This window comes from Hypanus sabinus, chromosome 8 (genome assembly GCF_030144855.1).
Source record: "Hypanus sabinus isolate sHypSab1 chromosome 8, sHypSab1.hap1, whole genome shotgun sequence".
NCBI lineage: Eukaryota > Metazoa > Chordata > Chondrichthyes > Myliobatiformes > Dasyatidae > Hypanus > Hypanus sabinus.
The window spans coordinates 145,481,875-145,508,629 of record NC_082713.1 but is presented as its reverse complement, the minus strand read 5'-3'; the positions used below and the strand labels follow the sequence as shown (position 1 = coordinate 145,508,629).

Below are 26,755 nucleotides of genomic sequence, written 5' to 3'. Positions count from 1 at the left end.
TGCTATCTTACCAGTTTAATGAAGTCTTTCCTAAAAAGAGCAACCTAAACTGTACACAGTCCTCCAAGTGCGGTCTCATCAATATCTTGTACAACTGCTCCATAATGATCCAACTCGTATTCCCAGTGCCCTGGCTGATGAAGGTCTGTGTGATAAACACCTTTTTTACCACATCATCTAGCTGTGATACTGCTCTCAGTGAACTATGTTCTTGTACTCTTAGGTACTTCTATTCCACAACAATCCCCCAGTACTACCTTTCACTGTGTAAGCCCTAACTGGGTATGAGTTCACAAAATGCAAGACTTTGCATTTATCTGGACTGAAAGCTGCTTGCCCATTCTCAGCCCGTTTACCTAGCTTTTCCATTGATGCTGCCTGGCGGGGGGGGGGGGTGTGTGTGTGTGTGTGTGTGTGTGTGTGTGTGTGTGTGTGTGTGTGTTAGTTATTTAGTTATTTAGTTATTTATTTGGATTTCCAGCATCTGCAGATATTCACTTGCTTGTGATCAAATAATTTTTGATAACTATAATGTCTATAATATTACCTATTTTAGTATCATCCACAAACTTACTAACCAAGCCTTGTATATTCACATATTCACATCCTTGTTTATATAAATAACAAACAACAAAGGTCCAACACTGATCCCTGTGTCACACCACCTGCCACAGAGCTCCCATCCAAGAAGTATACTTAGACAATCATTGTCTGCTTATTGCATTGAGTCAACTATGAATTTACTCAAATAAATCTCCCTGGATCCCAGGTGATCTAGACTGGCCTGCCATGCAGGAACTTTATAAAGGCCTTGCTAAAGTTCATATGGACAACATCCTTTGCCCCATCCACGTTTATCCTCTTGGTTAACTCTTTCAAAATCTCTTAGTGATTTATTAAACATGGTATCTCATGCACAAAGCCATGATGTTTATCCCTAATACGACCTTGCCTATCCAAATGTTGATGAATTCTGTCCCTCAGAATCCCCTCCAGTAATTTGCCTATCACTTATCTAAGACTCACCAGTCTGTAGTTCCCTGGTTTGTCTTTGTTTTTCTTCTTAAAAAATGGTACAACATGACTCCTCATTCTGCAGCACCCTCAGGACCTGGTAGGTCTTTGCAGAGTTCCTCCTCTGGGCATCATAATGCATGACTTGCTTATGATCCACAGTAGTTCACCGCCATGGTGCACTATAACTCCATGTAGAGCTACTCATCTTTACACACTATTCCTCTACTGTAAGATGTGTCTCATTAGTTGGAGGTACAGTATTGAAGACTGCACTAAAGCTCACTACCCAATGCCCTTCCACAGTGCACTGCAAATGACTGCACTGATGTAATTTCCAAATTCACTAAAAAGACAGGAGATAGAAATCTAAAACAGATACAGAACATGCTGGTTGAGCCACATCTGTAAAAGCACAGTTTTTATTTTACCTGAAGTGCGTCTCTTTCCACAGATGTTCCCTGACCAGTTGAGTGTCTGCAGCATTTCCTGTTTCACAGTAATTCACTGTGGAATGTCAAACCCTTCCACTCTGTGTTGCAACTCAGTGCACTGTAATTTACTGTCTTATGCCCTCTCACAATGCACTTTAACTGAATCACTTGAAACTGTCTCTAAAGATTCAAAAATTTAAAGTACATTTATTATTAAAGTATGAATGCAGTACATACTGAGATTCGTCTTCCCACAGACAGCCACAAAATGAAGAAATGCCATGGGACCCATTCAAAGAAAACATCGAACACCAAATGCACAAAAAAGAACAAATCGCACAAATGGCAAAAGAAACGAGCAAGTAACACACAAGATATTAAACATCAAACGGCAGAGTCCTTGAAACGGCCTGGGAATGTTCAGTTCAGTTTAGCACTGTGTCGTTTGTTGACTGCAGGCCGCAGAGCCTGTCTGCCCTGATCAAAATTGCACAAAATACCAAAACAAAGGAGTAAGCAGAAAGCAGAAACACATATAACATGAACAGCAGAGTCCTCTAAAAACAAGTCCAATCACACCTTGCCCAAGACCAAGAAGTCCTGCACATTCCTCCGGCAGCAGTGAGCAAGAGGGAGAGGGAGACCCATCGAATGCTGGCAGATGGCGCTGATCTCCCACTCGCCTTCCGCCCTCATCCTCGTTGATTTCAATCTTGCTCGATGCTTTAATCGGCGAGTTGCTCAACAATTGGAGTCAATCATGGGTTCGTGCTTCGCCATTAGGCAGCACACTCCCTTCTCCACCCCCCTCTCAACCATGCCAAATTCCCTCAGATTTAGCAAGAACTTCAGTTTGCTCAGTCAGTCCAAAAACACATTATCAAAATGTACATTACAGGCTCCAATTACACACAGATTAGCAGTAGAAGTATATTTAAATGAAGAAGAAGTGTTAGAGCAATTTTTGGGTTTAGCCATCAAGCAAATAACTTCAGCCATCAATCTTCAAGTCTGAATATAGATTGTAAATTTAATTTGAAATTCAGCTCTAAACAATTGGTTCCTAAAAGCCGGGAAACACAGACCAGACATTGCTGACTAAAATTCATTTAGATGCCTGATGTGGGCGTGCAAATCAGGAGGTGTGAAGTTTGTGTGCAGTTTCAAAGAAAGCATTGTGGATGTAATTGTATGGAGTTGTCCTTTGATATTTAACACATAAAATATTTGGTACCATTAGGCCAGTCAGACCATTCCGCACCCCCATCCTCAAAAGCAATTGAATATAATGCCACTTGTATCTTGTTTTCTCAAATTAAGAGGCTGCTTCATAACTACCAGCACTTTTCTCTAGTGATTTCATTCACACAACAACAAGAAGCAGCAGTAGTTTTATGAACTGTCAGCAGGATGTCAATATTAGTCATGTTGGTTGCTAGTACCATCTTGCCAAACTGTCCAACAGTGTGCCCTGCCACAGTGCAATATGTCTGGGACAGATGCAGAATTTGGCTTCTGTTTTAAAGTACTAACAGACATTTCATTAATTTTTCTCAGATGTGCACAAATGTCACAAACGCAAGTTTGTTTCCTTTCTGCGGCACATCACCCAGACATGAAATGGAATTTGTCTAACACACTAAATGAGTCAAAATACCATGTGTGTACTTGTAAATAATTAGGTCCTATTTTAAAACTACATGGTTCTTTTACATCTGGAAGATTGTTTCTGGTCTCAAAAGATCATTTAACTCAACAAAACCTATTTGCCAATTTACCTTTGTTACGTTATGCAAAATGTCTATACAACATGGAATGTTACAGTTGAGCTTCACATTTCAAATTTATCCATGTCTTAATATAATTTAGGTCAAAACATTAATATATTTGTGAAGAAAGCATAATAAATAATGACAACTGTTATAAATTTCATTTGATCTACTAAGAACTGATGCCTATCCTCCTTGCTAATTCTAACCTCTATGTGATTCCATCTCCTCATTTCAGGACAATTAGGGATGAACAAAAAATGCTATCCTCAACAGCAACATCAATATCTTTTACATGAATAAGTTTAAAACCTTCCATCCTATTATACTTTCTGAGGAGAGTGGAAACTCGTACATGGAGCAGGGGGAGATAGCGGACGTACTTAACAAATACTTTGCTTCAGTATTCATCAGTGAAAAGGAGCTTGGCAATTGTGGGAATGACTTACAATGACTGCAATGCCTGAGTGCATAGATATTAAGAAAGAGGTTGTGCTGGAGCTTTTGAAAGTTATTAAGACAAGTTACCAGGACCAGACAACATATACCCCAGGCCACTGTGGGAAGTGAGGGAAGAGATTGCTGAGCCTCTGGCAATGATCTTTGCATCATCAATAGGGACAGGAGAAGTACCAGAGGATTGGAAGGTTGCAAAACTTGTTCCCTTGTTGAAGAAAGGGAGTAGAGATAACCCAGGAAATTATAGACCAGTTGTCGGAGAAGATCTTGAGAGACAGGATTTATGAGCATTTGGAGACACATGATCTGATTACGGACAGTCAGCATGGCTTTGTCAAGGGCAGATTATGCCTTACAAATGTGATTGAAATCTGAGGATGTAGCAAAACACATTGATGAAGGTAGAGCAGTGGATGTAGTGTATATGGATTTCAGTAAGGCATTTGATAAGGTTCCCCATGTTCTGGTCATTCAGAATTCATGAGGTACGGTATCCAGGAAGACCTTGCTTTGTGGATTCAGAACTGGCTTGCCCACAGAAGGCAAAAGGTGGTTGTGGATGCTTTGTATTCTGCATAGAAGATGGTGACTAGTGGTGTTCCACAGAGATCTGTTCTGGGACCCCTCCTCTTTGTGATTTTTATAAATGACCTGGATGAAGAAGTATAAGGGAGGGTGAGTAAGTTTGCTGATGACACAAAGGTTGGGGATGTTGTGGATAGTGTGGAGGGCTGTCAGAGGCTACAGCAGAATGTCAATAGGATGCAGAACTGGGCTGAGAAGTGGCAGATGGAGTTCAACCCAGATAAGTGTGAAATGGTTCATTTTGGTAGGTTCAGTTTGAAGATAGAATATAATATAAATGGTAAGACGCTTTGCAGTGTGGAGGATCACAGGGATCTTGGGGTCCATGTCAATAGGATACTCAAAGCTGCTGCACAGGTTGACAGTGTTGTTAGAAAGGTGTATGGTGTGTTGGCAATCATCAAACGTGGGACTGAGTTCAAGAACCGTGAGGTAATGTTACAGCTATATAAGACCTTAATTAGTCCCCGCTTGGAGTACTGTGTTCAGTTCTGGTCACCTCACTACAGGAAGGATGTGGATACTATTGAGAGAGTGCAGAGGAGATTTACAAGGATGTTGCCTGGTTTGGAGAACATGCCTTATGTGAATAGGTTGAGTGAACTTGGCCTTTTCTCCTTGGAGTGACGGAGGATGGGAGGTGACCTGATAGAGGTGTATAAAATGATGAGAGGCATTGATCGTAAGGATAGCATCCCAGGTCTGAAGTGGCTAATCTGAGGGACATAGTTTTATGGTGCTTGGAAGTAGGTACACAGGGATGTCAGAAGGTAAGTTTTTCACACAGAGTGGTGGGTGTGTAGAATGTACTACCAGCGATGGTAGTGGAGGCAGATACAATAGGGTCTTTTAAGAGACTTTTAGATGGGTACATGGAGCTTAGAGAAATAGAGGGCTATGTGGTAGGGAAATTCTAGGCAGTTTCTAGAGTGGATTACATTGTCAGCACATCAGAGTGGGCCGAAGGGCCTGTAATGTGCTGTAGATTTTCTATGTTTTTATGTTCTGATTACATTGGAAATTGGCTGCTTTATTCAAATCATAAATGCTTACACTGATTCTGTGCATAAGAACATATGTGGGATGAGCCAATATTAGCAACTAGATGCTTAGCAAAACAACAGCAAAAATAAAATGTTTTTGAAATTGCTGTGCAAATTCATTCATTTTATTAACTTCAATCCATTAAAGTGCAAGAAGGGAATCTGAGATTTTTAATTATATAGTAGCCTGCATATATTGAAAATACATTTAACGCACAGACATCATCACCTGCAACCTGCTGTTTAAGCTCTTCACCCTTTCAGTTTGAGTGTTAGGGGTTGTTCAATGTGAGACAGCTTTTACAAATGTATTCCATGTACGTAACTCTCACCCCGCGATCTGGCTCCCAAATAAGGTAGAAAGGAATAAGCTTCTGTTGCCCTACCTGACCACCTTGGTTCCATTCCGAATCAGCTGCATATCAATCATACATCCCCCGTTGACGTAGGCGGCCAGATTCAGCTCTGAGAACTCTGCCTGCATTAATAATTGTAGGAAGCACTCATGAGTTTTAGTGTACACGTTCACAGCACATCCACATAAGTAGCTGCTAATCCTGAAAGCAAAGATGTTTTTAAAATCAGCAGTCGTTACAAGACTTTCCACTTCATTTCCCCTTCCTTGAAATAAAGAGTTTGCATGTTGACACACTGAGGCACAGAGGAAGTTTAACCTTGGATAAGGATTGCAGATATTTACAGAGAACATCATTAGAAACCAGAAAATGTCTAATGCATCTTCCGATCTTCAAAAGGGAGAAATTTTCAAATAGGGAGGTAGAAATGGTCCTGTGAAAATTATAATAAATCTGATCCAGTACACATACAATACTGTAAGTGGGGTTACATTCTCCTTCATTTAATTATAAATCCTGCCGAGCTTGCTCTTTGTCACTTTCCCACAATGTCTGTGCATTTAACACTTCTCTACAACAAACATGGCATGATTTCCAATAATCACAAGATCAGCCATTTGCTTGTAAGATGCACATGTTCAGAAGTTGCACACTATTTTTTCATTTTTTTAATATAGATCAGGGCATTGTTGCAAAGATCGGAAGTTATTGCCTAACCCTTCTTAACTTACTTACTTGTTCCAGTGAAGCTAATCTGCAAGTGGAACAAGTGCTACACCTGCCCCTACACCTTCTCCCTCACTACCATCCAGGGCCCCAGTCTTTCCACATGAGGTGATACTTCACCTGTGAGTCTGTTGGGGTCATCTACTGTATCCAGTGTTCCCAGTGTGGCTTCCAGTATATCAGTGAGACCTAATGTAGATTGGGAGAACACTTCGCCAAACACCTACGCTCCATCCCAGAGGCCACTTATTTTAATTCCACTTCCCATTCCCATTCTGACCTGTCAGTCCATGGCCCCCTCTACTGTCGCAATGAGGCCACACTCGGGTTAGAGGAGCAACACCTTATATTCCATCTGGGTAGCCTCCAACCTGATGTAATGAAAATCAATTTCTCAAATTTCCGGTAATGTCGCCCCCTTCACCATTCCCCATCCCCCTTTCCCTCTCTCACCTTACTTTTTCCCCTGCCCATCACCTCCCTCTGGTGCTCCTTCCTCTTTTGCTTCGTCCATGGCCTTCTGTCCTCATCCGATCAGGTTCCCCCTTCTCCAGCCCTGTATCTCTTTCACCAATCAACTTCTCAGCTCTTTACTTCAGCGCTCCCCCACCCCCACCATTTCACCAATCACCTTGTGTTTCCTCCTCCTCACTCCCACCTTCTTAACCTGTCTCCTCATCTTTTTTGGGCGCTGCCTGGCCTGCTGAGTTCCTCCTGCATTTTGTGTGTGCTGCTGTAATCTCAGTGCTGGGTTAGCATGTGGCATATATACATTGGGAGGGAATTCCAGGATAATATAAGACTAGCAAGATATTTGCAAGTCAGAACGGTAAGTGACATGGGAAGTCTGCGGTGCTCCTGTGTAACCTTGGCTGGAAAAGTCACAGACTAGGGAGAAGCCTAGCCCAGGTGGGTAATTAAATGCATTTAGTATCTGGTACATAGTCTCTGTATCCTGGTGATGTAGAGAATAAATACTCCTTCTGTAATACGTCCTCCAGATGCAGACTTCCAATCCTCTATCCTACATTTGCCTACTGATAATCCCTTTGATACACAATTAAATAAAACTACATCGATGAGTCACTGGCATCAATGGAGCAAAATTTCAGAACAGGGCAAAATATGTATTGCTACTATACTGTATGTGTGTGCTTAGTACAAACAACCAATGACAAATAATGAAACATCTTTTACTGGCACTGTCTGATATGATTCTTGCTTCCTGAGAAGCAACTGAATAATGACTCAGCACATGACATACTAACCCAGTAGGCCACATAATTACATTCTCTGCCATTACAGTACAGAAGAATCTGGTACTTAAGACAACTGTACTGCTGATGACAGGCAAATGGGACTATGACAGGCAGAGATGATTGATGTAATTACTTGGGCTAAAAATGGATAAAAATCAGATTGCAAAAAAATGCTTCCACATGTTGGTTCTTAGCTCATGTGTTATGATTCATTTGCTGTCGGAGCACTCTGCAGTGATGCTTTAAGAGTTGAAGAGCTATCTTCTAGAGTGACTGTTTAAAGTCTTCGGAGTCAGCATGTCTCATACTGTAGGCAAGAGCATAAGAACAAAAGGAACAGGAGCATGTGAAGCTAATAAATCCCTTAAGCCTGCTCCTCTATTCAATAAAATGATCCAATCATGGCCTCAACACAACTTTCCCATTCTCTAAATCCCCTGACCCACTTGTCGTTTAAGTGTATGTCAGTCCTCACTTTGAATATAATCAGCATATCTGCCTCCACAGGTCACTGTGGTAAAGAATGCCAAAGGTTCATGATCCTCTGAGAGAAGTTCTTCCTCAGCTCTACCTTAAATGGCACTCACTTATTCTGAAACTATTCTGCTCAGTAAGGTTAGGGTTAGTGAATTGTGGGCATGCCATGTTGGCGCCAGAAGTGTGGTGACACTTGTGGACTGCCCACAGCACAATCCATGAAATGTGCTGGTCATTCACTCAAAATGATGTACTCCATTGTACTGTAAGTTTCAACATACGTATGACAAATAAAGCTAATCTTTCTTCCCTTTATCCAACGTAGTTCTACATGCATTATGATAGGAGACATTGTGACCATCTACCAACTGATCCCCCCTCAGAATTCCCTATATATCAATAAGATCATTCTTCTGAATTCCAACGAGTATAGGCTTAATCTGCTCAACCTTTCTTCATATCCCAGGAATCAACCTAATAACCCTCCTCTGCAAAGCCTTCTACATCAGCATATCAATACGTAGAGATGAAGACCAAAACTCTGTGCATGTCTCACTATTGCCCTATAAATTAGCATCAAAATTTCACCACTTTTATACTCATTAATCCCTTGCCACAAAAAAAGGTTAACAATGGTGCAATTTAAGTGACACACAGAATAACAACTTAGAAATGTCACTTGGACAAACCAGTACACATCAGCATTAAGCAGAGAAAATTCTGAACCACACAAAAGTTCAGATAGCACCTGTGGAAAGAGAAAGAGAGTTAATGTTTCCAGTCAGAGGTCCTTTATCAGAATTAGGATGGTGAGAAAATAAATTACTTTCAAGCTGCAAAGTGGGAGGGGGACAACTGACAGGACAATGGGTGAGGGTAGGATTCCTATGGAGGTAAGTCAATGGAGAGAGAAAAACTCAGCCAAAGTCACATATCTCTCTTGCTCTTATGAGCAGTACCCTATCTAATCAGGCAAGAACCCTGCCTGACTTTTTAAACACCATATCCACCCCTGTATATGTGTAAGAAACAACACTGACTCTACATTGTCCATCTCCCCACAGAGCATTCCCAATAAATATGAAACCCTCTGGTTTAAGATAACTTTCCCTTAAATCAATTAACTAAACAGAGTCTTAGGGACATAGAGAGAGAGAGATTGCCTTTCAACTCACGAGAGAGCATAGGCCATCAACTTTCTGCTGTTGATGTTTCTGTAGCAGGCAATTTCTTTTTTATAAAGTCGAGTTGCTAGCTCGACACTTAACCCAGCACAGATGGAAAGCGTACAAGGAAGCCGGCTGGATTCAAACTCGGGACCTTCCGCTCCAAAGTTCAGCACTGATGCCACTACGCCACCGGCCGGCATACAACATGGAAAAAGTCGCAGTGGCCCAGCAGGTCAGCACCTACCATCAACCCAATTCCATTTCAGCCTCCCCTCACTTTCCCATCAACCCCCACAGTTCTGCCACTCACCTTGCACACACTGTGCCAGTTTTAGTGGCCCATTAACCGACCAACCTGCACGACTCTGTGATATGGAACCAGGAGGAATCCCACACGGTCACAGGAATGAAGTACAAACACATAGGTTTGAACCCAGGTCTCTGGCTTTCTGAGGCAGCAGCTCTAAAAGCTCCACCGTTGCTCATCGTTGGTGTCATTACAGAAACTTGACATGGGTTTAAGATCAGAATTAGCCATAAACTGATTGAATAATGCCTAAATAAGGGAAAAGGTCAAAAACTCATGGTCCTGCATTACTTCCATTCAGAAACTCAGGAGAAATGGTTTACTCTGTGCCCTGTGAACCTGTACACCCTACAGTGTGCATCAGTCAGAGGCTAACAGTCCCATATAACAGAGTAACTTTGTAGCTCTGATGCCTGGTGTGGGTTCATGTTGGCGTATCACCATGCCCAAAAAGAAATGGGAAGTTTAATACTGACATTTAATTGGTTATATTAAACAGATGATTAAAACAGTTGTTTTCAAGCCATCATCGTATTACCACATAAAAACATCTGAAGATTAACATAATTGAGAGGTTGTAGATAAACACAGCACACTAAAATAGCCACAGCAGGATTTTCAGATATCATTGCCTGGGTTGGTTGTCTGAATCCTTTTATAGTTAACCACCTTTCTACAATGTGTTGCAACTCAATAGTAACATGTCACGCTAAAGGATTAGATTCCAGAAACCCCCCCCCCTCCCAATTAAGACTACTAATGAAATAAATGTCCCACTTTTTACAGACAGCAGACAGTGTGTGGGCACCACAAAGTTTCATTAAGAAGGCCAGATGTCTGACAGTACCAATTACATCTCTTCAGTTTCACCCAATTGAAGACTCTGTCCATTATACTTGTTTAACAAGAAAGGAATAAGCTCTATACACACACACAGCTATCGGTGCTCTAAAGTGATTTCCACGCCCCTTGTCCCAGCTTTGAACAAATGTAAATAGTTAAAAGTTTTAATCAGTGGGGACCCGAATCACCCCAACCACATTCCAACTGCTACCATCTGGGAAACGGTCCCTCAGCATAAAAGCCAGAACCAACAGACTCCGGGACAGCTTCTTCCACCAGGCCGTCAGACTGATTAATTCACGCTGATTTGAGTGTATTTCTACGTTACATTGCCTGTTCTATTTATCATAAATTATTATAAATTATGATGATTGCACATTGCACCTAGATGGAGACGTACATAAAGATTTTCACTCCTCGTGTATGTGAAGAATGTAAGAAATAAATTCAATTCAAACCAATTGCAATAGACCGATCACTGGGATACTTCACTGCAGCTTAGTTACAACTCCCCATTCATACCCTGATTGAAAGATCATACAACAGTACAACACTAGACAGGCCATTTTACCCATAATGTGGTGCTGATCTTGATATCAATTTAGACTAAATGTCTTCCTCCTGGGTATCATCCATATCCCTGTATTTCCTTCATATGTTTATCTAAAAGACTCTTAAGTGCTACCAAAGTGCCTGCTTCCATTACTACTCCTGCTAACCTTTACTAGACACCTACCAATCTTTGCTTAAAAACTTGCTTCTGATGTAGTGGTTTAACACTCTCCTCTCCCCCTCCCACCCCCACCCTGCTTAACCTTACAAATATGTCCTTTGGTGCTTATCATTTCTACCCTGGAGAAAAGATTCTGTCTCTCTATCTTTGTTTCTCATAATTTTAAAAACGTCTGTTAGGTCTTCCATTAGCCTCTGGTGTTCCAGGGAGAACCCAAGTTTCCTGGCCTTTCCTTATAGCAAATAACTCTTCTGCATCCTCTCCACATAAGGAGCAACCAGAACTGCCCACAATATCCAAATGTGATCTGACTAAAGTTTATTATAGCTGTGTCACGATTCCCTTACTCTTTCACTCAATATCCTGACCAATGAGCACGCCATGCACCTTCTTTACAATCATCCACTTCTATTTCCACTTTCACTGAACTATAGCCCGAGACCCTAAGATCCCGGTGTACTTCAATGCTACTAAGGGGCCTAATACTGTATACATTTTCTTTTCATTTGACCTCCAAAAGTGCAATGACTCACACTTGCAAAGATTAAACTCCATCTGCTATTCCTCTGCCCATATCTGTAGATGATCCATATTCTTTAACATTTATCTAGCTTTGATCAGAACATTACACAGAACTTCAGTGTCAAGGATCACCAAGAACTCCTCCCCCCACAGCCAATGTCAACTGCAATCTTGCCCCATAAACAAACTAATAACTTCAACATATACCACGCAGGTAACATAGTAAATGTGTGAATTATTTCTGGGCATTTATATGCAGCAAAGTTTTCTGATTATCCTTGCCTGCATCTTTTTCAGCCATGATGGAATGGTGGAGCAGACTCGATGGGCTGAATGGCCTAATTCTCTCCAATGTCTTGTCGTCTTATGGACTCAATAGTCCTTTACACTGTTCAGAACTCCACCAATCCCTTGGGGGCCCTATACTATGATTCCATCGGCGTAATTGCACATTCTTTATTTCCATCTAAATTGCCTCTGTGGATGAACTCTCCACTGAGTATTGCTGTGACATTCTCCCTTATCCAGAGTGTAACCCCATTCCCTTTCAGGTCTAAAACAACAAGTAACATATTGGGCACCTCACCTGTTTTTTATCCTTTTGCCTCCCCATTATGGAGCAGTGGCTGAAACTTGACTGTGTGCCCACTCTTTTGATGCTATACTTTAGTAGCAATTTTTAACATAGATATTGAACGGTCTACAGCTATTCAATCACTAGTGCAGCGAAGTTCATCTGTACATGCCTTGCTGGGAGAGCGTTGAAGTAGCAGCCCTGCCTGCCTGGTTATTCCTATTGCTCATGCAGGATTCTGCTTCATAAATTCACTTCACTCAGGAATAAGTTCACTATTTTTGTTGCCGTATCACCCAGTCTATAGACACCAGCACAAACAATGCAACAGTGCATCTGATACTTCTTGTGTCAATGTAAGATTGGATCAGGGGCATTCACTCTCAAACAAGATGATGCCTGAAGCATGCAGTCTTCAGGAAGTTTAAAAGGATGCCTTGTGTTTTTTTAGCATTGATAAATTAGTTATTATTAGATAAATTATTATTGAGTAATTATTCAGGAAATTATCGTGAAGTATTGAGCACAGAGATTAATGTGATCATTAGTGACAAATGGAGCTGGCTAGAGAAGACCACCATGATGGTGTTGAATATCGTTCTTATGGGACTGACAATTCACTGTAGTTGCCAAGTACCAGAACTCCAGGTTCATACAAGGTTGACTGCAGTTGTGTTCAGCTCTTGAGCAACGCATTATAAATTTATATTTTCCCTCATCACTATTTTGTTAAAACTATCCCTCTTCCCTCTTGTGAGGTTTGGGCAATAAATCAAAATGACGGTGCCTTCGACACAATGGAAGTGGCTGGAGGATGTTGCACAACTAAAGATGATTACCAAATAGTTGATAAACTGAAACAACAACAATGCCTAATTTACACAATGCTCCAAAAGTGCAGCTAAGGCTTCTTTCTGTTACAGCATTTGCTGAAGGTTAGGGTCACAGAGTCCATTTATTTTATAGATTAAGTGCTCGGGGAAGTAAGTGCAGTAGTAGTCAAAAAAAAGGACGGTTTACACCTGAACCCAAAGGGGTCCAATATCCTAACAAGTAGGTCTAATAGAGCTGTTAGGGAGGGCTTAAATGAATTTGGCAGGGGGATGGGAACCTGAGCGATAGGGCTGAGGAAGGAGGAAACGGAAATAAATCAAAGATAGCGTGTAACAGAGATAATAAAAAGGACAGACAGGAGATGAGGCATAATCACAGCCTGTGGGATGATTTACAGGGCAGTGTGGTGCAGTTTAAACAGAAAACAACAAACACTGGACTGTAAGTGTTATATTTGAATGCACGCAGCATATGAAATTCAGCTGCTGATTGGCAAGTATGACATCGTGGCCATCTCTGAAACTTGGCTAAAGGATGGCTGCCATTGGGAGCTGAACGTCCAAGGATATACGGTGTATTGGAAAGATAGGTGACTAGGCAGAGGGGGTGATGTGGCCCTGTGTATAAGAAATAATATTAAATCATTAGAAAGGAATGACATAGGATTGGAAGATGTAGAGTTTCTATGGGCTGAGTTAAGAAATGTCAAGGGTAAAAGGACCCTAATGGCAGTTACATACAGCCTCCAAGCAGCAGCTGGGATGTGGATTACAAATTACAGCAGGAGATAGAAAAGGCATGTCAGAAGGGCAATGTCATGACAGTCATTGGTGAATTTAAGATGAAAATGGATTAGGAAAACCAGGCTAGTACTGGACCTCAAGAGAGAGAATTTGTAGAATGTCTAAGGGATGGCTTTTTAGAACAGCTTGTTGTTGAGCCCACTAGGGCTGTGCTGAATTGGGTGTTGTGCAATGATCTGGAGGTGATAAGAGAGCTTAAAGTTAAGGAACCCTTGGGAACAGTGATCACAATATGATTGAGTTCACTTTGAAATTTGAGAAGGAGAAACTAAATTCCAATGTGTCGGTATTTCAGTGGAATAAAGGAAACTACAATGGCATGAGAGGCGAACTGGCCAAGGTTGACTGGAAAAGGACACTGGCAGGAAGGACAGCAGGGCAGCAATGGCTGAAGTTACTGTGAAAAATGAGGGAAGTGCAAAACCGATATATTCCAAATAGGAAGAAATATTCAAATGGAAGAGGGACACTGCCGTGGCTGACAAGTGAAGTCAGAGCCAAAGAAATGCAAAAGAGGCATCCAAGGAAGCCAAAGCTAGTGGGAAGATGGAGGATTGGGAAGCTTTTAAAAACTTTCAGAAGGAAACTAAGAAGGTCATTAGGAAGGAAAAGATGAATTATGAAAGGAAGCGGGCAACTAATATCAAAGAAGATACTAAAAGCTTTTTTAAGTATATAAAGGGTAAAAGAGAGTTGAGGGTAGATATAGGACCAATAAAAAATGACACTGGATATTGTAATGAGAGACACAGAGAAGGCAGAGGAACTGAATGCATGTTTTGCATCAGTCTTCATAGTGGAAGACACCTGCAATATACCAAACATTCAAGAGTGTCAGGGAAGTGAAGTATGTGCAGTGAAAATTACAGCTGAGAAGGTGCTCGGGAAGCTTAGTGGTCTGAGGGTGAATAAATCTTCTGGACCTGATGGAATGCACCTTGGGTTCTGAAGGAAGTAGCTGGAGAGATTGCGGAGGCATTAACAATGATCTTTCAGGAATCGATAAGATTCTGGCATTGTACCAGATGACTGGAAAATTGCAAATGTTACTCCATTATTTAAGAAGGGTGGGAGGCAGCAGAAAGGAAACTATAGATATGTTAGCCTGACATCAGTGGTTGGGAAGTTGTTGGAATCGATAGTTAGGGATGAGATTACGGGGTACCTGGAGGCACGTCAGAAGATAGGCCAAAGCCAACATGATTTCCTGAAAGGAAAATCCTGCCTGACTAACCTACTGTAATTTTTTGAGGAAATTACAAGCAGGGTAGACAAAGGTGATGTAGTAGATGTGGAGTACTTGGATTTTCAGAAGGCCTTTGACAAGGTGCTGCTTAGCAAGATAAGAGCCCGTGGCATTATAGGAAAGTTACTAGCGTGGGTTGAGCTGGTCGGCAGGAAACAGAGAGAGGGAATAAAAGGATCCTATTCTGGCTGGCTGCTGGTTACCAGTGGAGTTCCACAGGGGTCGATATTGGGACCGCTGCTTTTTACGATGTATGTCAATGATTTGGACTATGGGATTAATGGATTTGTGGCTAAATTTGCCGATGATACAAAGATAGGAGGAGGAGTGGATTTCATTTGCCACTTCTTTGCCCAGTCCCCTAAACTATCTAAGTCACTCTGCAGGCTCTCTGTTTCCTCAACACTACCCACTTGGAGTGAGTTGGTGTAACATGGAGGCAAATTTGAACAGGACAGTAATGGTGTTACATTTGCTGCACACAGTATTCAGAATAATGTAGATGATCTTGCATTTAGAGATTGGCAGGTAAGAAATTGTGGACATAACTGAGTCATGGCTGAAAGACCATGGGTAGAACTTAACATCCAAGGATACATATTGCATTGAAGGGGCTGGCAGGTAGGCAGAAAGTATGGGGTGACTCTTTTGATAAAAAATTAAATCAACTCTTTAGCAAGAAGTGGCATAGGATCAGGGGATGTAGAATCCTTGTGAGTAGAGTTAACAACAGCAAAGGTATAAAGACCCTGGTGAGAGTTATATACAACACTATATTCATAACTCTGAATGGTAGTCAGGATGTGGGATACAAATTATAGATGCAGATAGAAAAGTTATGTAATAAGGGCAATGTTATGATAGCCATGGAGGATTTCAATAGATTGGGAAAATCAAGTTGGTGCTGGATCCAAGAGAGAGAGAATTTGCAGAGTACTTGTGAGATGGCTTTTTAGAACAGCTTGTGGCTGAGCCCACTAGGGAAAAGGCAATTCTGGTTTGGGTGTTACCGTAATAAAACAGATTGGATTAGGAAGCTTAAGGTAAAGGAACCCTTAGGAGCCAATGAGTATAAAATGATAGAATTCATCCTGCAATTTGAGAGGGTGAAGAAAAATTCAGATGTATCAGTATTACAGTGGAGTAAAGGCAGCTACGGAGGCATGAGAGAGGAGCTGGTCAAAGTTGATTGGAAGGGGACACTAGCAGGGATGATGGCAGACAGCAATGGCTAGAGTTTCTGGGGCAATTCAAAAGGTGCTGAATAGCTAAATAAGTATTCTAAAGGGAGGATAAGAAAAGATGAAATATGAATATAAGCTGGCCAATTATATAAAAGAGGATACCAAAAGTTCTTTTTTTCAGATATATAGAGTAAAAGACGGTGAGAATGGATATTGAACTACTGGAAAATGATGTGGAGAGGTCGTAATGGGGACAAAGAAAGGATGGATTGACTTAATAAGTATATTGCATCAGTCTTCATTGTGGAAGAAACTAGCAGTACGCCAGAAATTCGAGAGTGTTGGGGCAGTGGCTATTACTAAAGAGGAGGTGCTTGGGAAGCTGTAAGTTCTGAGGGTAGATATGTTACCTGGACCAGATAGTCTACACTCCAGAGTTCTGAAAGAGGTGGCTGAAGAAATTGTGGAGGCACTAGCAATGATCTTTCAAGAATCACTAGATTCTGGAATGGTTTCAGAGGACTGGAAAATTGCTCCACTCTTTAAGAAGGGGGAGAGAGAGAGACAGAAGAAAGGAACTCATAGACTTCAGTGATTGGGAAGACGTTGGGAGTCCATTATTAAGGATGAGTTTTCAGGGTTCTTGGATGCATATGCTGAAGTCACATGGTATTTTTAGTGAAAATTTTGCCTGACCGATCTGTCAAAATTCTTTGAGGAAATAACAGGTAGGACAGACAAAGGAGAATCAGTGGATGTTGTTTACTTGGATTTTCAGAAGGCCTTTGACAAGGATCCACACATGAGGCTGCTTAACAAGATAAGAGCCCATGGTATTACAGGAAAGATACTACCATAGAAGGAAGATTGGCTGACTGGCAGGAGACAAAGAGTGAGAATAAAGGGGGGCTTTTTTGGTTCGCTGCCAGTGACTAGTGGTGTTCTTCAGGGGTCAGTATTGGGACCTTATTATTTCGCATTATATGTCAGTGATTTGTATGATGGAATTTATGGCTTAGTGGACAAATTTTCAGACAACACAAAGATAGGTGATAGGGCAGTTACTACTAAGGAAGAAGGGAGTTTGTAGAATGACTTGGACAGATTGGGAGAATGGGCAAAGTGGCAGACGGAATATAGTGTAAGGAAATCTATCATCATGCACTTTGGTAGAAGAAATAAAGGCATGGACTATTTTCTGATCACCATTTTCTAAATGGGGAGAAAATTCAAAAGCCAGAGGTGTAGAGGGACTTGAGAGTCCTCATGCAGAATCCCCTAAAGGTTAACTTGCAAGTTGAGTCAATGATAAGGAATGCTGAAGCAGGGATCTAATCACAGATCCAGTACTGTGCACACAGTGATGTTAATTGAGTAACAAATCCCGAGATGCAAACAACATTGGCATCGAAGTTCAGGCAGAGATCAAAACATCCAGAGAAATCCAAAAACCAGAATCGGGTAACAGGCAGAGTCGACATTCAGACGGACAGAGTGCAGATACGAATGCTGGAAAGGCTCAGCAAAACTCACTGGCACAATCTGGCAACAAACAGGTGAAAACACAGGACTTGAAATACACTGAGCAATAAACAGAGAGTCAGATGATAGGTGGAGCACAATGAGACAGAAGTGGCAGCAAAACAGGTAATAATGTGAAACAGGTAAGAGGCAGAGTACTCAGTAATACAGGGGCTGGAGTAGAGCAGGAGTGGGGACAGGAGCACATGGGGCATGAAAACAAACAGGAGCACGTGGCAAAACAAAACCACAGACTGACGGCTAGGGGGAAAGCACACAGAAAGACAAAGTTCAACTGGAGGTACTGACAGGCAAAAGCAAGATAAGCATTTGTCTTGAGAGGACTAGGATATAAAAGAAAGTATTTAGTGCTGAGGTCAGACAACACTTTCAGTATTGTGAGCAGTTTTGGGCCCCTATCTAAGAAAAGATGTGCTGCCATTGGAGAGGATGCAAAGGAATCTCACAAGTATGATTCCAAGAGTGAAATCTTTAACTTATGAGGAGTGTTTGGTGGCTCTGGGTCTCTACCACTGAAGTTTAGAAGAATGAGGAGAGATCTCATTGAAATCTATATTTCAAATCTATATTGAAAGGCCTGGAGAGAGTGGATGTGAAGAGGATCTATCCTGTAATGTGAGAGTCTAGGACCAGAGAATACAACCTCTGAATAGAGGAATATCCATTTAGAACAGAAATGAGAAGGAACTTCCTTAGCCAGAGGATGCTGAATCTGTGGAATTCACTGCCATGTACAGCTGTGAAGGCCAAGTCATTGAGTATATTTAAAGCAGAGTTTGTTAGGTTCTTGATTAGTCAGGGTATCAGTTTATGGAGAGAAGGCAGGAGAACACGGTAGAGAGAGATAACGAATCAGACGTGATGGACTGGCGTAGCAGGCTCAATGGGCTGAGTGCCATAATGCTGCTCCTATATTTATGGTCTACCTGGTAATGTTTAAGTTCAATTAAATCACAACATAATACTTTAAAATGCGGTCAGGCTGAAGCTTAGCAGGTCATCTCCTTGTTTTCCCACTGTCCACAGAGGACAATTTTTCTAAAGAGATATCCCATCAGTCTGCACTGGAAGCAAACCTAAGTCTGTGTGAACAGACAACAGTCTACCCAGCCCAGTTTCTCACAATGATTTATTTCAAAAATACTCCCAACTTTTGCACGGTAGCATAAAGAAATGAACTTTAAGGGGTGATGGAGTTTAAAGTCAACAATAGGACGAAAGGTTTCAAATGCTTGGGTGGAGTCTTTAAATTTCTGCTCCGTGGCAAAAATAGTTAATGCCACACAAAAGCAAACAATTCCCAATAAATATTGCAATATTAACAAGAGCAAATAATCAGCACATGTTGGATTCTCTATAGAAATCAAATCTTCAATTCAAATTCTGAAGAAGGATCTGTTACCTGAAATATTAAGTCTGTTTCTCTTTCCTGACCTAATGAATGTTTCTGGCATTTAATAGATTTATTTCAGATTTCTGGCATCTGCAGTTTGTTGATTTTCAGTCATTTATTTGTGTTCAATTCTATTGTCACCTTATTGCATTGTAATCTGTCTCCAAAATTCAATCCACAAATTTAGTTCAGCAGGGGTGTATTTCTACAGACAGCTTTCTAAATACCAAAAGACTCAAGGGTGTGGGTTTGGGTGTGCTCTGCCAAGTTTCTGTATAAAAGCTTACCTTAGAATTCCTTTTATGGAAACATGTAATTTCCCTCTCTCTTTTCCCAACCACTTCTACTTCAGGCTTGTACTACAAGGCCTGAAGTGGCCGCTGATAACAAAAGCACATAGACCAACACAATCTAAAACCAGTCACAAGCATCCTGGGAAAATGGCCCAATGCACTTGAGATTCTCCAAAACACCAAATCTATTTAATCAAAAGACTCCAAAAAAGAACAGAAAGGCATGTGACTTACAAGAAACTATATCAGTGAAGCTTGGGAAAGCTATTGCAAAAACAAAAGAAATGAAGGCAAACACTGCAGAATGTCAGAAAACTATTAGTCACGCTTGTAAGCTTCTAGGAATTAACTTTTAATCAAGCTTCAATCTTTTACAATAGAGTGATTTTGTTAACTATGATTTGTCAATAATTAACTGACATTACTTGTAAGTATTTCCATATTTTACATATTATGAAATTCAATGGATCCTTATTTCTCCCGCATTCGCCTCAGGCTGAGAAGAATCAGAATCAAGTTTAAAGTCATTGGCATATGTCACAAAATCTGTTGTTTGCAGCAGCAGTTCATTACAGTACATATAATTAAAAAACTATAAACTACATTGAGAAATATATATTAAAAATCAAATTAAATCAGTAGTGCATAAAGAGAACCAAAAAAAAAGAGAAAATACTGAGGTTGTGTTCACGGGTTAATTGTCCTTTCAGAAATCTAATAGTGGAAGGGAAGAAGCTGTTCCTGAAATGTTAAGTGTGTGTCTTCAGGGTCCTGGAACTCCTCCTTGATGATAGCAATGAGAAGAGGTTATGTCCTAGGCAGTGGGGGTCCTTAATGATGGATGCTGCCTTTTTGAGGCATCGCCTTTTGAAGGTGTCCTCGACGCTCGTGCCCATGATGGATCTGGCTGAGCTTACAACTTACTGCATTTCTTTCCAATCCTGTGCAGGGGCCCCTCCAAACCAGACGGTGATGCAACCAGTTAGAATGCTCTCCATGGTTCATCTGTATAAGTTTGTGAGAGTCTCTGGTAACATGCCATGGATGAATAACTTTCTAGTTTTGTGAGTTCTGAGATCAATGTGGACCAACAGGCTCTTCCATTAGTAGTATTCAATGCAGTGGGGGATTTGTCAGCAATTTGGAATGAGGCAAGCACTTCCTTATGGCAATTTACTTCATATACAGACCACCCTCTGGGTGAAAAAGTTTCCCCAGGGGTTCCTATTACATCTCTTTCCTCTCATCTTAAACCTACAGAGATTATTTTTTTCTGTAATAGATAAATCTGTTGTTAACATTAATTCATCCATCCCCTTTTTTGAAGATGTTCAAGGTTATCAACATCCCCTAGAATGTATTCCTCTTTTCAGATGTGGGAAATGAGGCTTTGACAGTTCTTCAACTAGTTTTAGAACATAATTAGGAATACTGGCAAGATGGCACCAGAGAGTGGTGACTATTTTGTGTGCAGCTCCAAAGGGAATCATCAAGTATTCCCATTTAGAATCTGCAGCCACAGATTCTGTAAATAAATTGTTTTAAGCATTTAATAAAAACAAGCCATTTTCCAAACCAGCAATCTCAGGACTGCAGACCACCCAAGGAGCGAGTGAAGCATCTGGAGGCTCAAAGAACATCTCTATTGTCTCAGGAACCATGGCTGCCAGGATGGGATGCAGGTTAAAGTGCGGGACCCTAAAGCCACCAGTCCAATCACAACCCCCCCCCCCCCCAACACTCCCCCAACATCCTTCTGGCTAACGTTCAATCTCTAGAAATTAAAATTGAAGACCTCACAGCAGGACTGCAGTAACAGAGATGTCGGGGATTGTTGGGTACTCTGCTTCACAGAGACGTGGCTCACACCCAGCACTCCAGCCTAAAGGCTGCACTTTCCACCACGTAGACTGGACAGCGGTATAGGGTAAAGACAGAGTGGATGTGATTGCTTCATGATTAGCTCATCATGGTGCACAGATGTGGTAGTTCTGTCTCACTCTTGCTCTCAAAGCCTGGAACATATGGCAGGCAAGCGTCGTCCATTCTATCCACTGAAGGAGTCCTCTGTCATCCCCCTGCTTACAGTGTATGTTTCACCACTGACAAATGTCAAGCTGGCATTGGAGGAGCTGAGCAACATGATCAGTGGTCACGAGACAGCAGTTGGTCCAGGTTAATGAAGACTCCAACAATCTACCTGTGCAACCAGAGGAGCCAACATCCTCGATCACTGTTATACCACCATCTTTGGATCTGAATGAATATACCACAGTCATTACCAAATTCATCAAGGTCGGCATGGATGAGTATATGCCTCCAGGAACATACACAACCCAGAAACTATGGATGAACCAGGGGATTTGCAGTCTGCTTAGGGCGAGATCTGTGGCATTCAAGACTAGTGATTCAGTACTGTACCCTGCTAAAAGACTATTGTAAGATCAAAAAGGCAATGCCGTGCAAAGTTAGAGACACAGTCAGATGCACGGCAGTTGTGATAAGGTTTGCATGTGCTATTACTTCCTATAAAATGAAACTTCATAGCTTTACTGATAGTGATGCTTCACTCCTTAATAAGCTCAATGCCTTTTATGCATGCTTTAAAAGGGGGAGTAAAGCTATAATCTGTACAAGCCCCCACAGCATCTGGCAACGCTGTGACTTCTGTCTTGGACAGAACTTCATAATTTCTCTCTTGCACTATTTATGTGACTTTTAGTGATTTTTATATCTTGCATTTTATTGCTGCCACAAACAAATTTCACAACATAGAGTATATCAGTAATAATAACCCTGATTCTGGCTCTAAATCTGCTCTGAATTCTGAATTCCAAGTTCCAAATTCTAAATCTGTCCCCCTGATTTACAGTTGAATCAACAGTTTCATTGCTCGATCACGGCAGAAGCAGGCCTTCAAGGCATTGGAAGGTTGATTTGCCATTACTTAGATAACCTACCTGAATAGGTCCCAGTAGGAATAGGTTGTTCAGGTCATAGAATCTGGCACTAGGACCACCTCAGTGAAGACCTCTTTATGTTAACTATTTGCATTGGTTTTTCCTCAGAGCCACACCGCCAACAATTGCCTAACCCCAGTTGCATGTCCATTCCATCTCAGCTCATCACGTGCCCAATCCTCCTCACCCCTTGCCTGACTTCCAGTGAATCTACCGCAGGCCTGCCACATATCCTTACCTCCATGAGTGACCTTCCTACCAGAGCACTGGGCCTCATGTTCGACTAAATCATGAAGCAGCTAGTGCTCTGCACCATTACCTATCTATGCAGTCAACAACTAGTTACCAGAATTTCCAAATATAACTTGAGTCTACAAATTTATACAAACTTCCTCAAGTTAACATCTTATAAATATAGTGAGTGAATAACTATTATGAACTGGTAATAGTTACTGAACTAGCATCCAGTTGTTAAAGAATAGAGCTTTCGACCATGGTTCAAATTCCTCCAGGTCGGTTGAAAACACACTAAACTAGTAAATAAATCTGAAATAAAAAGCTAATATCAGTATTGGTGACCACAGAATTACTGTATCAAAACTCTTCAGAAAAGCCCTCCTGATTCACTAGACTCCTTCAGGTCAGGAAACCTAACCTAGGCTAAGCTGTAGGTAATTCCAAACTCACAAGAATGCAGTTGATTCATAGCTGCCCTCGGATTCATGGCCCCAAGAAATATCTAGTTCAAAGGTGATTGGGGCATGATAACAGCTGTGGTCTTGCCAGCAGCAGCCTTACCCCGTGAATTAATAAACAGAAAAGAAATGCAAAAGTGAAAAGTGTGCTTTGCAATAGTGCAGTGCATAATTACAATGGTGTTTGAAAAAAAAATTCTAAGCTAGAAGTCCCAGTTTAGTCACTAGAAGCTCACTAATCATGCCTTTAACCTTGCAATTCACCGAGCATCAGGGCACAAGGGGTTAATTATCTTTTTAAATTATCGTATGTAAAATAGCCCGTCACTGAACTCCTATGCTGACTTGGACAGGGTTGGGGTGCGCTGGTTCCCTTGCATTTCTGAAATCCAAACCGATATTTATCCACACCTGATAAAAATGAAGATCGCTTTTATGATGTCTTGAGACATCCCGAGCCGTCTGGGGAAGGAGTCTGATTGTAACGTGATAAACCGAGAAGCAAGGAGTTTTGGTCTTGTTAAAGATTTGCTGGAAGTGAGAACTTGTTTTTGACAAGGTACATGAATAGTTGAAGTCAAACAGCAAGTGCTTTGTCAGAGGTACCCTGCCTGGTTCAGGATTCTATTAACCACAAATAAAAATTGCTTTCTGCTGCAACCCATTCAATATAACCAGCACCCAATTTAACCGAGCCAAGGGAAGGAACTGAACAAAATTATTTATTTAAAGTGAACATCTTAAATAGTTAATAATGTTTGTACTTGATGACAAGGAATCCATTGAGCTGGGAACTCTGAGGAACAGCAAAATGTAAATACTCTGTTTGGTCCCAAGTCGCAGAATCTCAACTCGGAAAACATTCTGGCAGATCGCCAATACAGGCAACTAAAATAGTATCAAATTGAGGATTACTTAGGTTCCACCCCTGCTTTTCCTTCCCACTGCTTCCTCAGAAGGTGGGGGCAAGGGAACATCCTAAGCAGCCAGACTTGCGTAGGTCAGGGAATTACTTTTACCTTGAAGGGGTCTCGGTGTAGCTCCCCTCAGCTGAGATCTAAGGCCATAGGGAGAGAGATTGATCCTGGATGAGATGACGAACCCCCAATTCAAATGGATAGACTGTGGAGGATCATCCATTCCAACCACCGTGGAAGAGAAGATGCAGAGGATGGTGCCTGGGATGGAATAATTCAGTTCTGAGGAGAAACTGGGTAGGGATCCATGATGACTTGATCTAGAATTGGTTTGCCAATAGAAGACTGGAGGTCTGTGACCAGTGGAGTTCTGCACAGACCAGTTATGGGCCACTGTCTTTTGTGACATTTATAAATTACTTGGATGAAAGCGTAGCTCAGTGGGTTAGTGAGTTTGCAGACAACACAAAGCTCGGTGGAGCTGTGGACAGTGTAGAGAGCTATTAAAGGATACTTTGGGGTACAGATCAATTCCAGGAATGGGAGGCAAACTGGCAGATTAATCCAGGAAAGCATGAGTTATCCTCACTCGGGGTATCTAGTGTAAAGGGACCCTCAACAGCACTCCTGTACAGAGGGCTCTGTAGTCCAAGTCCACAACTCACAGGAAGAGGCCATAGACATAGATAGGGTGGTAAGGAATGCATACTGCATGTTTGCTTTCATTGGTTGAAGCACTGAATATAAGAGTGAAGAAGTCATGTGGCAGCTGTATAAATCTTTGGTTAGGCCACTTTTGGGAGCACTGTGTGCAGTTCTGGTCACCCCATTACAGAAAGATTGTGGAAGCTTCAAAAGGGGTGAAGAGCTTTAAGTCTATAGGACATGGAAGCAGAATTAGTTCATTTAGCCCATCGAGTCTGCTCTGCCATTCCATCATGGCTGATATATTATCCCTTCAATCCCATTCTTCTGCTTTCTCCCCATAACCTTTGACCCCTTTTTAATCAAGAACCTATCAACCTCCACCTTAAATATACCCAGTGACCTGGCCTCTACAGCCATCTGTGGTAATGAATTCCATAGATTCACCCCCACTGACTAAAGACATTCCTGCTCATCTCTGTTCTGAAGGGATTACTCTACCTAGGTTTTTAAATATTCAATAAGTTTAAGGAGATCCCTCCTCATTCTTCTAAACTTCGGCAAGTACAGGCCCATAGCCAACAAACACTCCTCATACATTAACTCTTTCATTCCCATGATCATTCTCGTGAACTTCCTATTATCACGGTCCCAACCATTAATTCCTCATTTTCTCCTAATTTCCTTTGATGGCGGCACACCTGGTTTCCATCAAGACCTGCAGCATAAGAACTCTGGCTTTGCAACCACTAGTTGCCAGATCGTTGGTTTAGCCAGTTTGGTAATTAATGTTCCCCCGACCACTTGGGACTGTGTATTCTAAGTTTAGCTTCAGTACCGAGAATTACCTGTGCAACTCAATCTCTTCGTGTCAAGATAAGTCTTTTAAGTTTTACTTCAGCACCGAGGTTTACCTGCGCAACCCCGTCCGTCAGTGCTAAGAAAAGTTTTGTCTGCCGCTTCCCTTTCTACGCTCCGTCAAGACCAGTTCTGCCTGTCTCCTGCCTTCCTGCACTCTCTCCTGTTTGCCGTTCAACGCTCACGCCCGCGTCTACATCCTAACACAACCTCCGTGCCTGTGTCCTGCTCTTGGGTTCGCATTGTTCCTTGCAACACCTCTGGACCCCCTCCAATCCTAGTACGTCCTTCCTTAGGGAGGGGGCCCAAAATACTCACATGCTTGTTCCCAGGGTATAAATATCTAGTACTAGAGGATGTACATTCAAAGGGAGAGGGGTAAAGTTTGAAGGGGCCATGCAGGGGAAGTTTATTTTTACACTGTAAGTGGTAGGTGCTGGGAATGGCTGCTGAGGTAATAATAGAATTAGATTTTGGTGTTTAAGAGGCTCTTAGATAAACACATGTATAGGCAGGGAATGAGGGATCATGGGTAGGAAGAAGGTATTTAGTTTAATTCAGCATTGTGTTCAGTTCAATCACTGTGGGTTAAGGGACTTCTTCCTGGGCTGTACTGTCATATGTTCTCTGATCAGCATGGAACTGTGGGCAAAACCTCTCATTTCTGTCCTTTTTGGTTCTATGACTCTCTGAACTCATGCTTACAAGGAAGGTAACCTTTACTGCAACCTGCCACAAGTTTTATTGTAAGCTGTGTACCAGTTTTAAAAAAAGATTTGGAGAATGCTACAGTGACAGGTTCCTCACAAACTCCTCACTTTATTCAGCCTGGTCTTCTTTTGCACCAAATTGCAACAGGAAGAGAAGCAACGCTGAGCTGAGAGGTGTCCAGGCACAAGAAAGGATGGTGGGTGGTATCTTGTTCACCTAAAAGTGTAGAAGTGGGTTCAAGGGAACCTCCAGTACCTGATATAGCAATCAATACAGACCTTTACCTCTGCTGAGTTTCTGAGGCCCGAGACCTCAACACAATATTTAAATACTGCAGTTCATCAGCTTTTCCTGTTCCATTCCCAATCTTTTCATCCCTCCTTTTTATCGCTTACTTCCCTTCC

At 41.6% G+C, this 26,755-nt stretch overlaps 1 protein-coding gene across 1 annotated transcript in view; it reads right to left on the bottom strand.

The window, feature by feature from the left end:
* The window catches only part of LOC132398542 (synapsin-3-like), a 262,286-nt gene that overhangs the window by 194,224 nt on the left and 41,307 nt on the right, over nt 1-26,755 (bottom strand). The window contains exon 3 of the mRNA XM_059978162.1: nt 5,691-5,782. Within this exon, the coding sequence (XP_059834145.1) occupies nt 5,691-5,782 (92 nt within the window). The remainder of the gene's footprint in view (nt 1-5,690; nt 5,783-26,755) is intronic.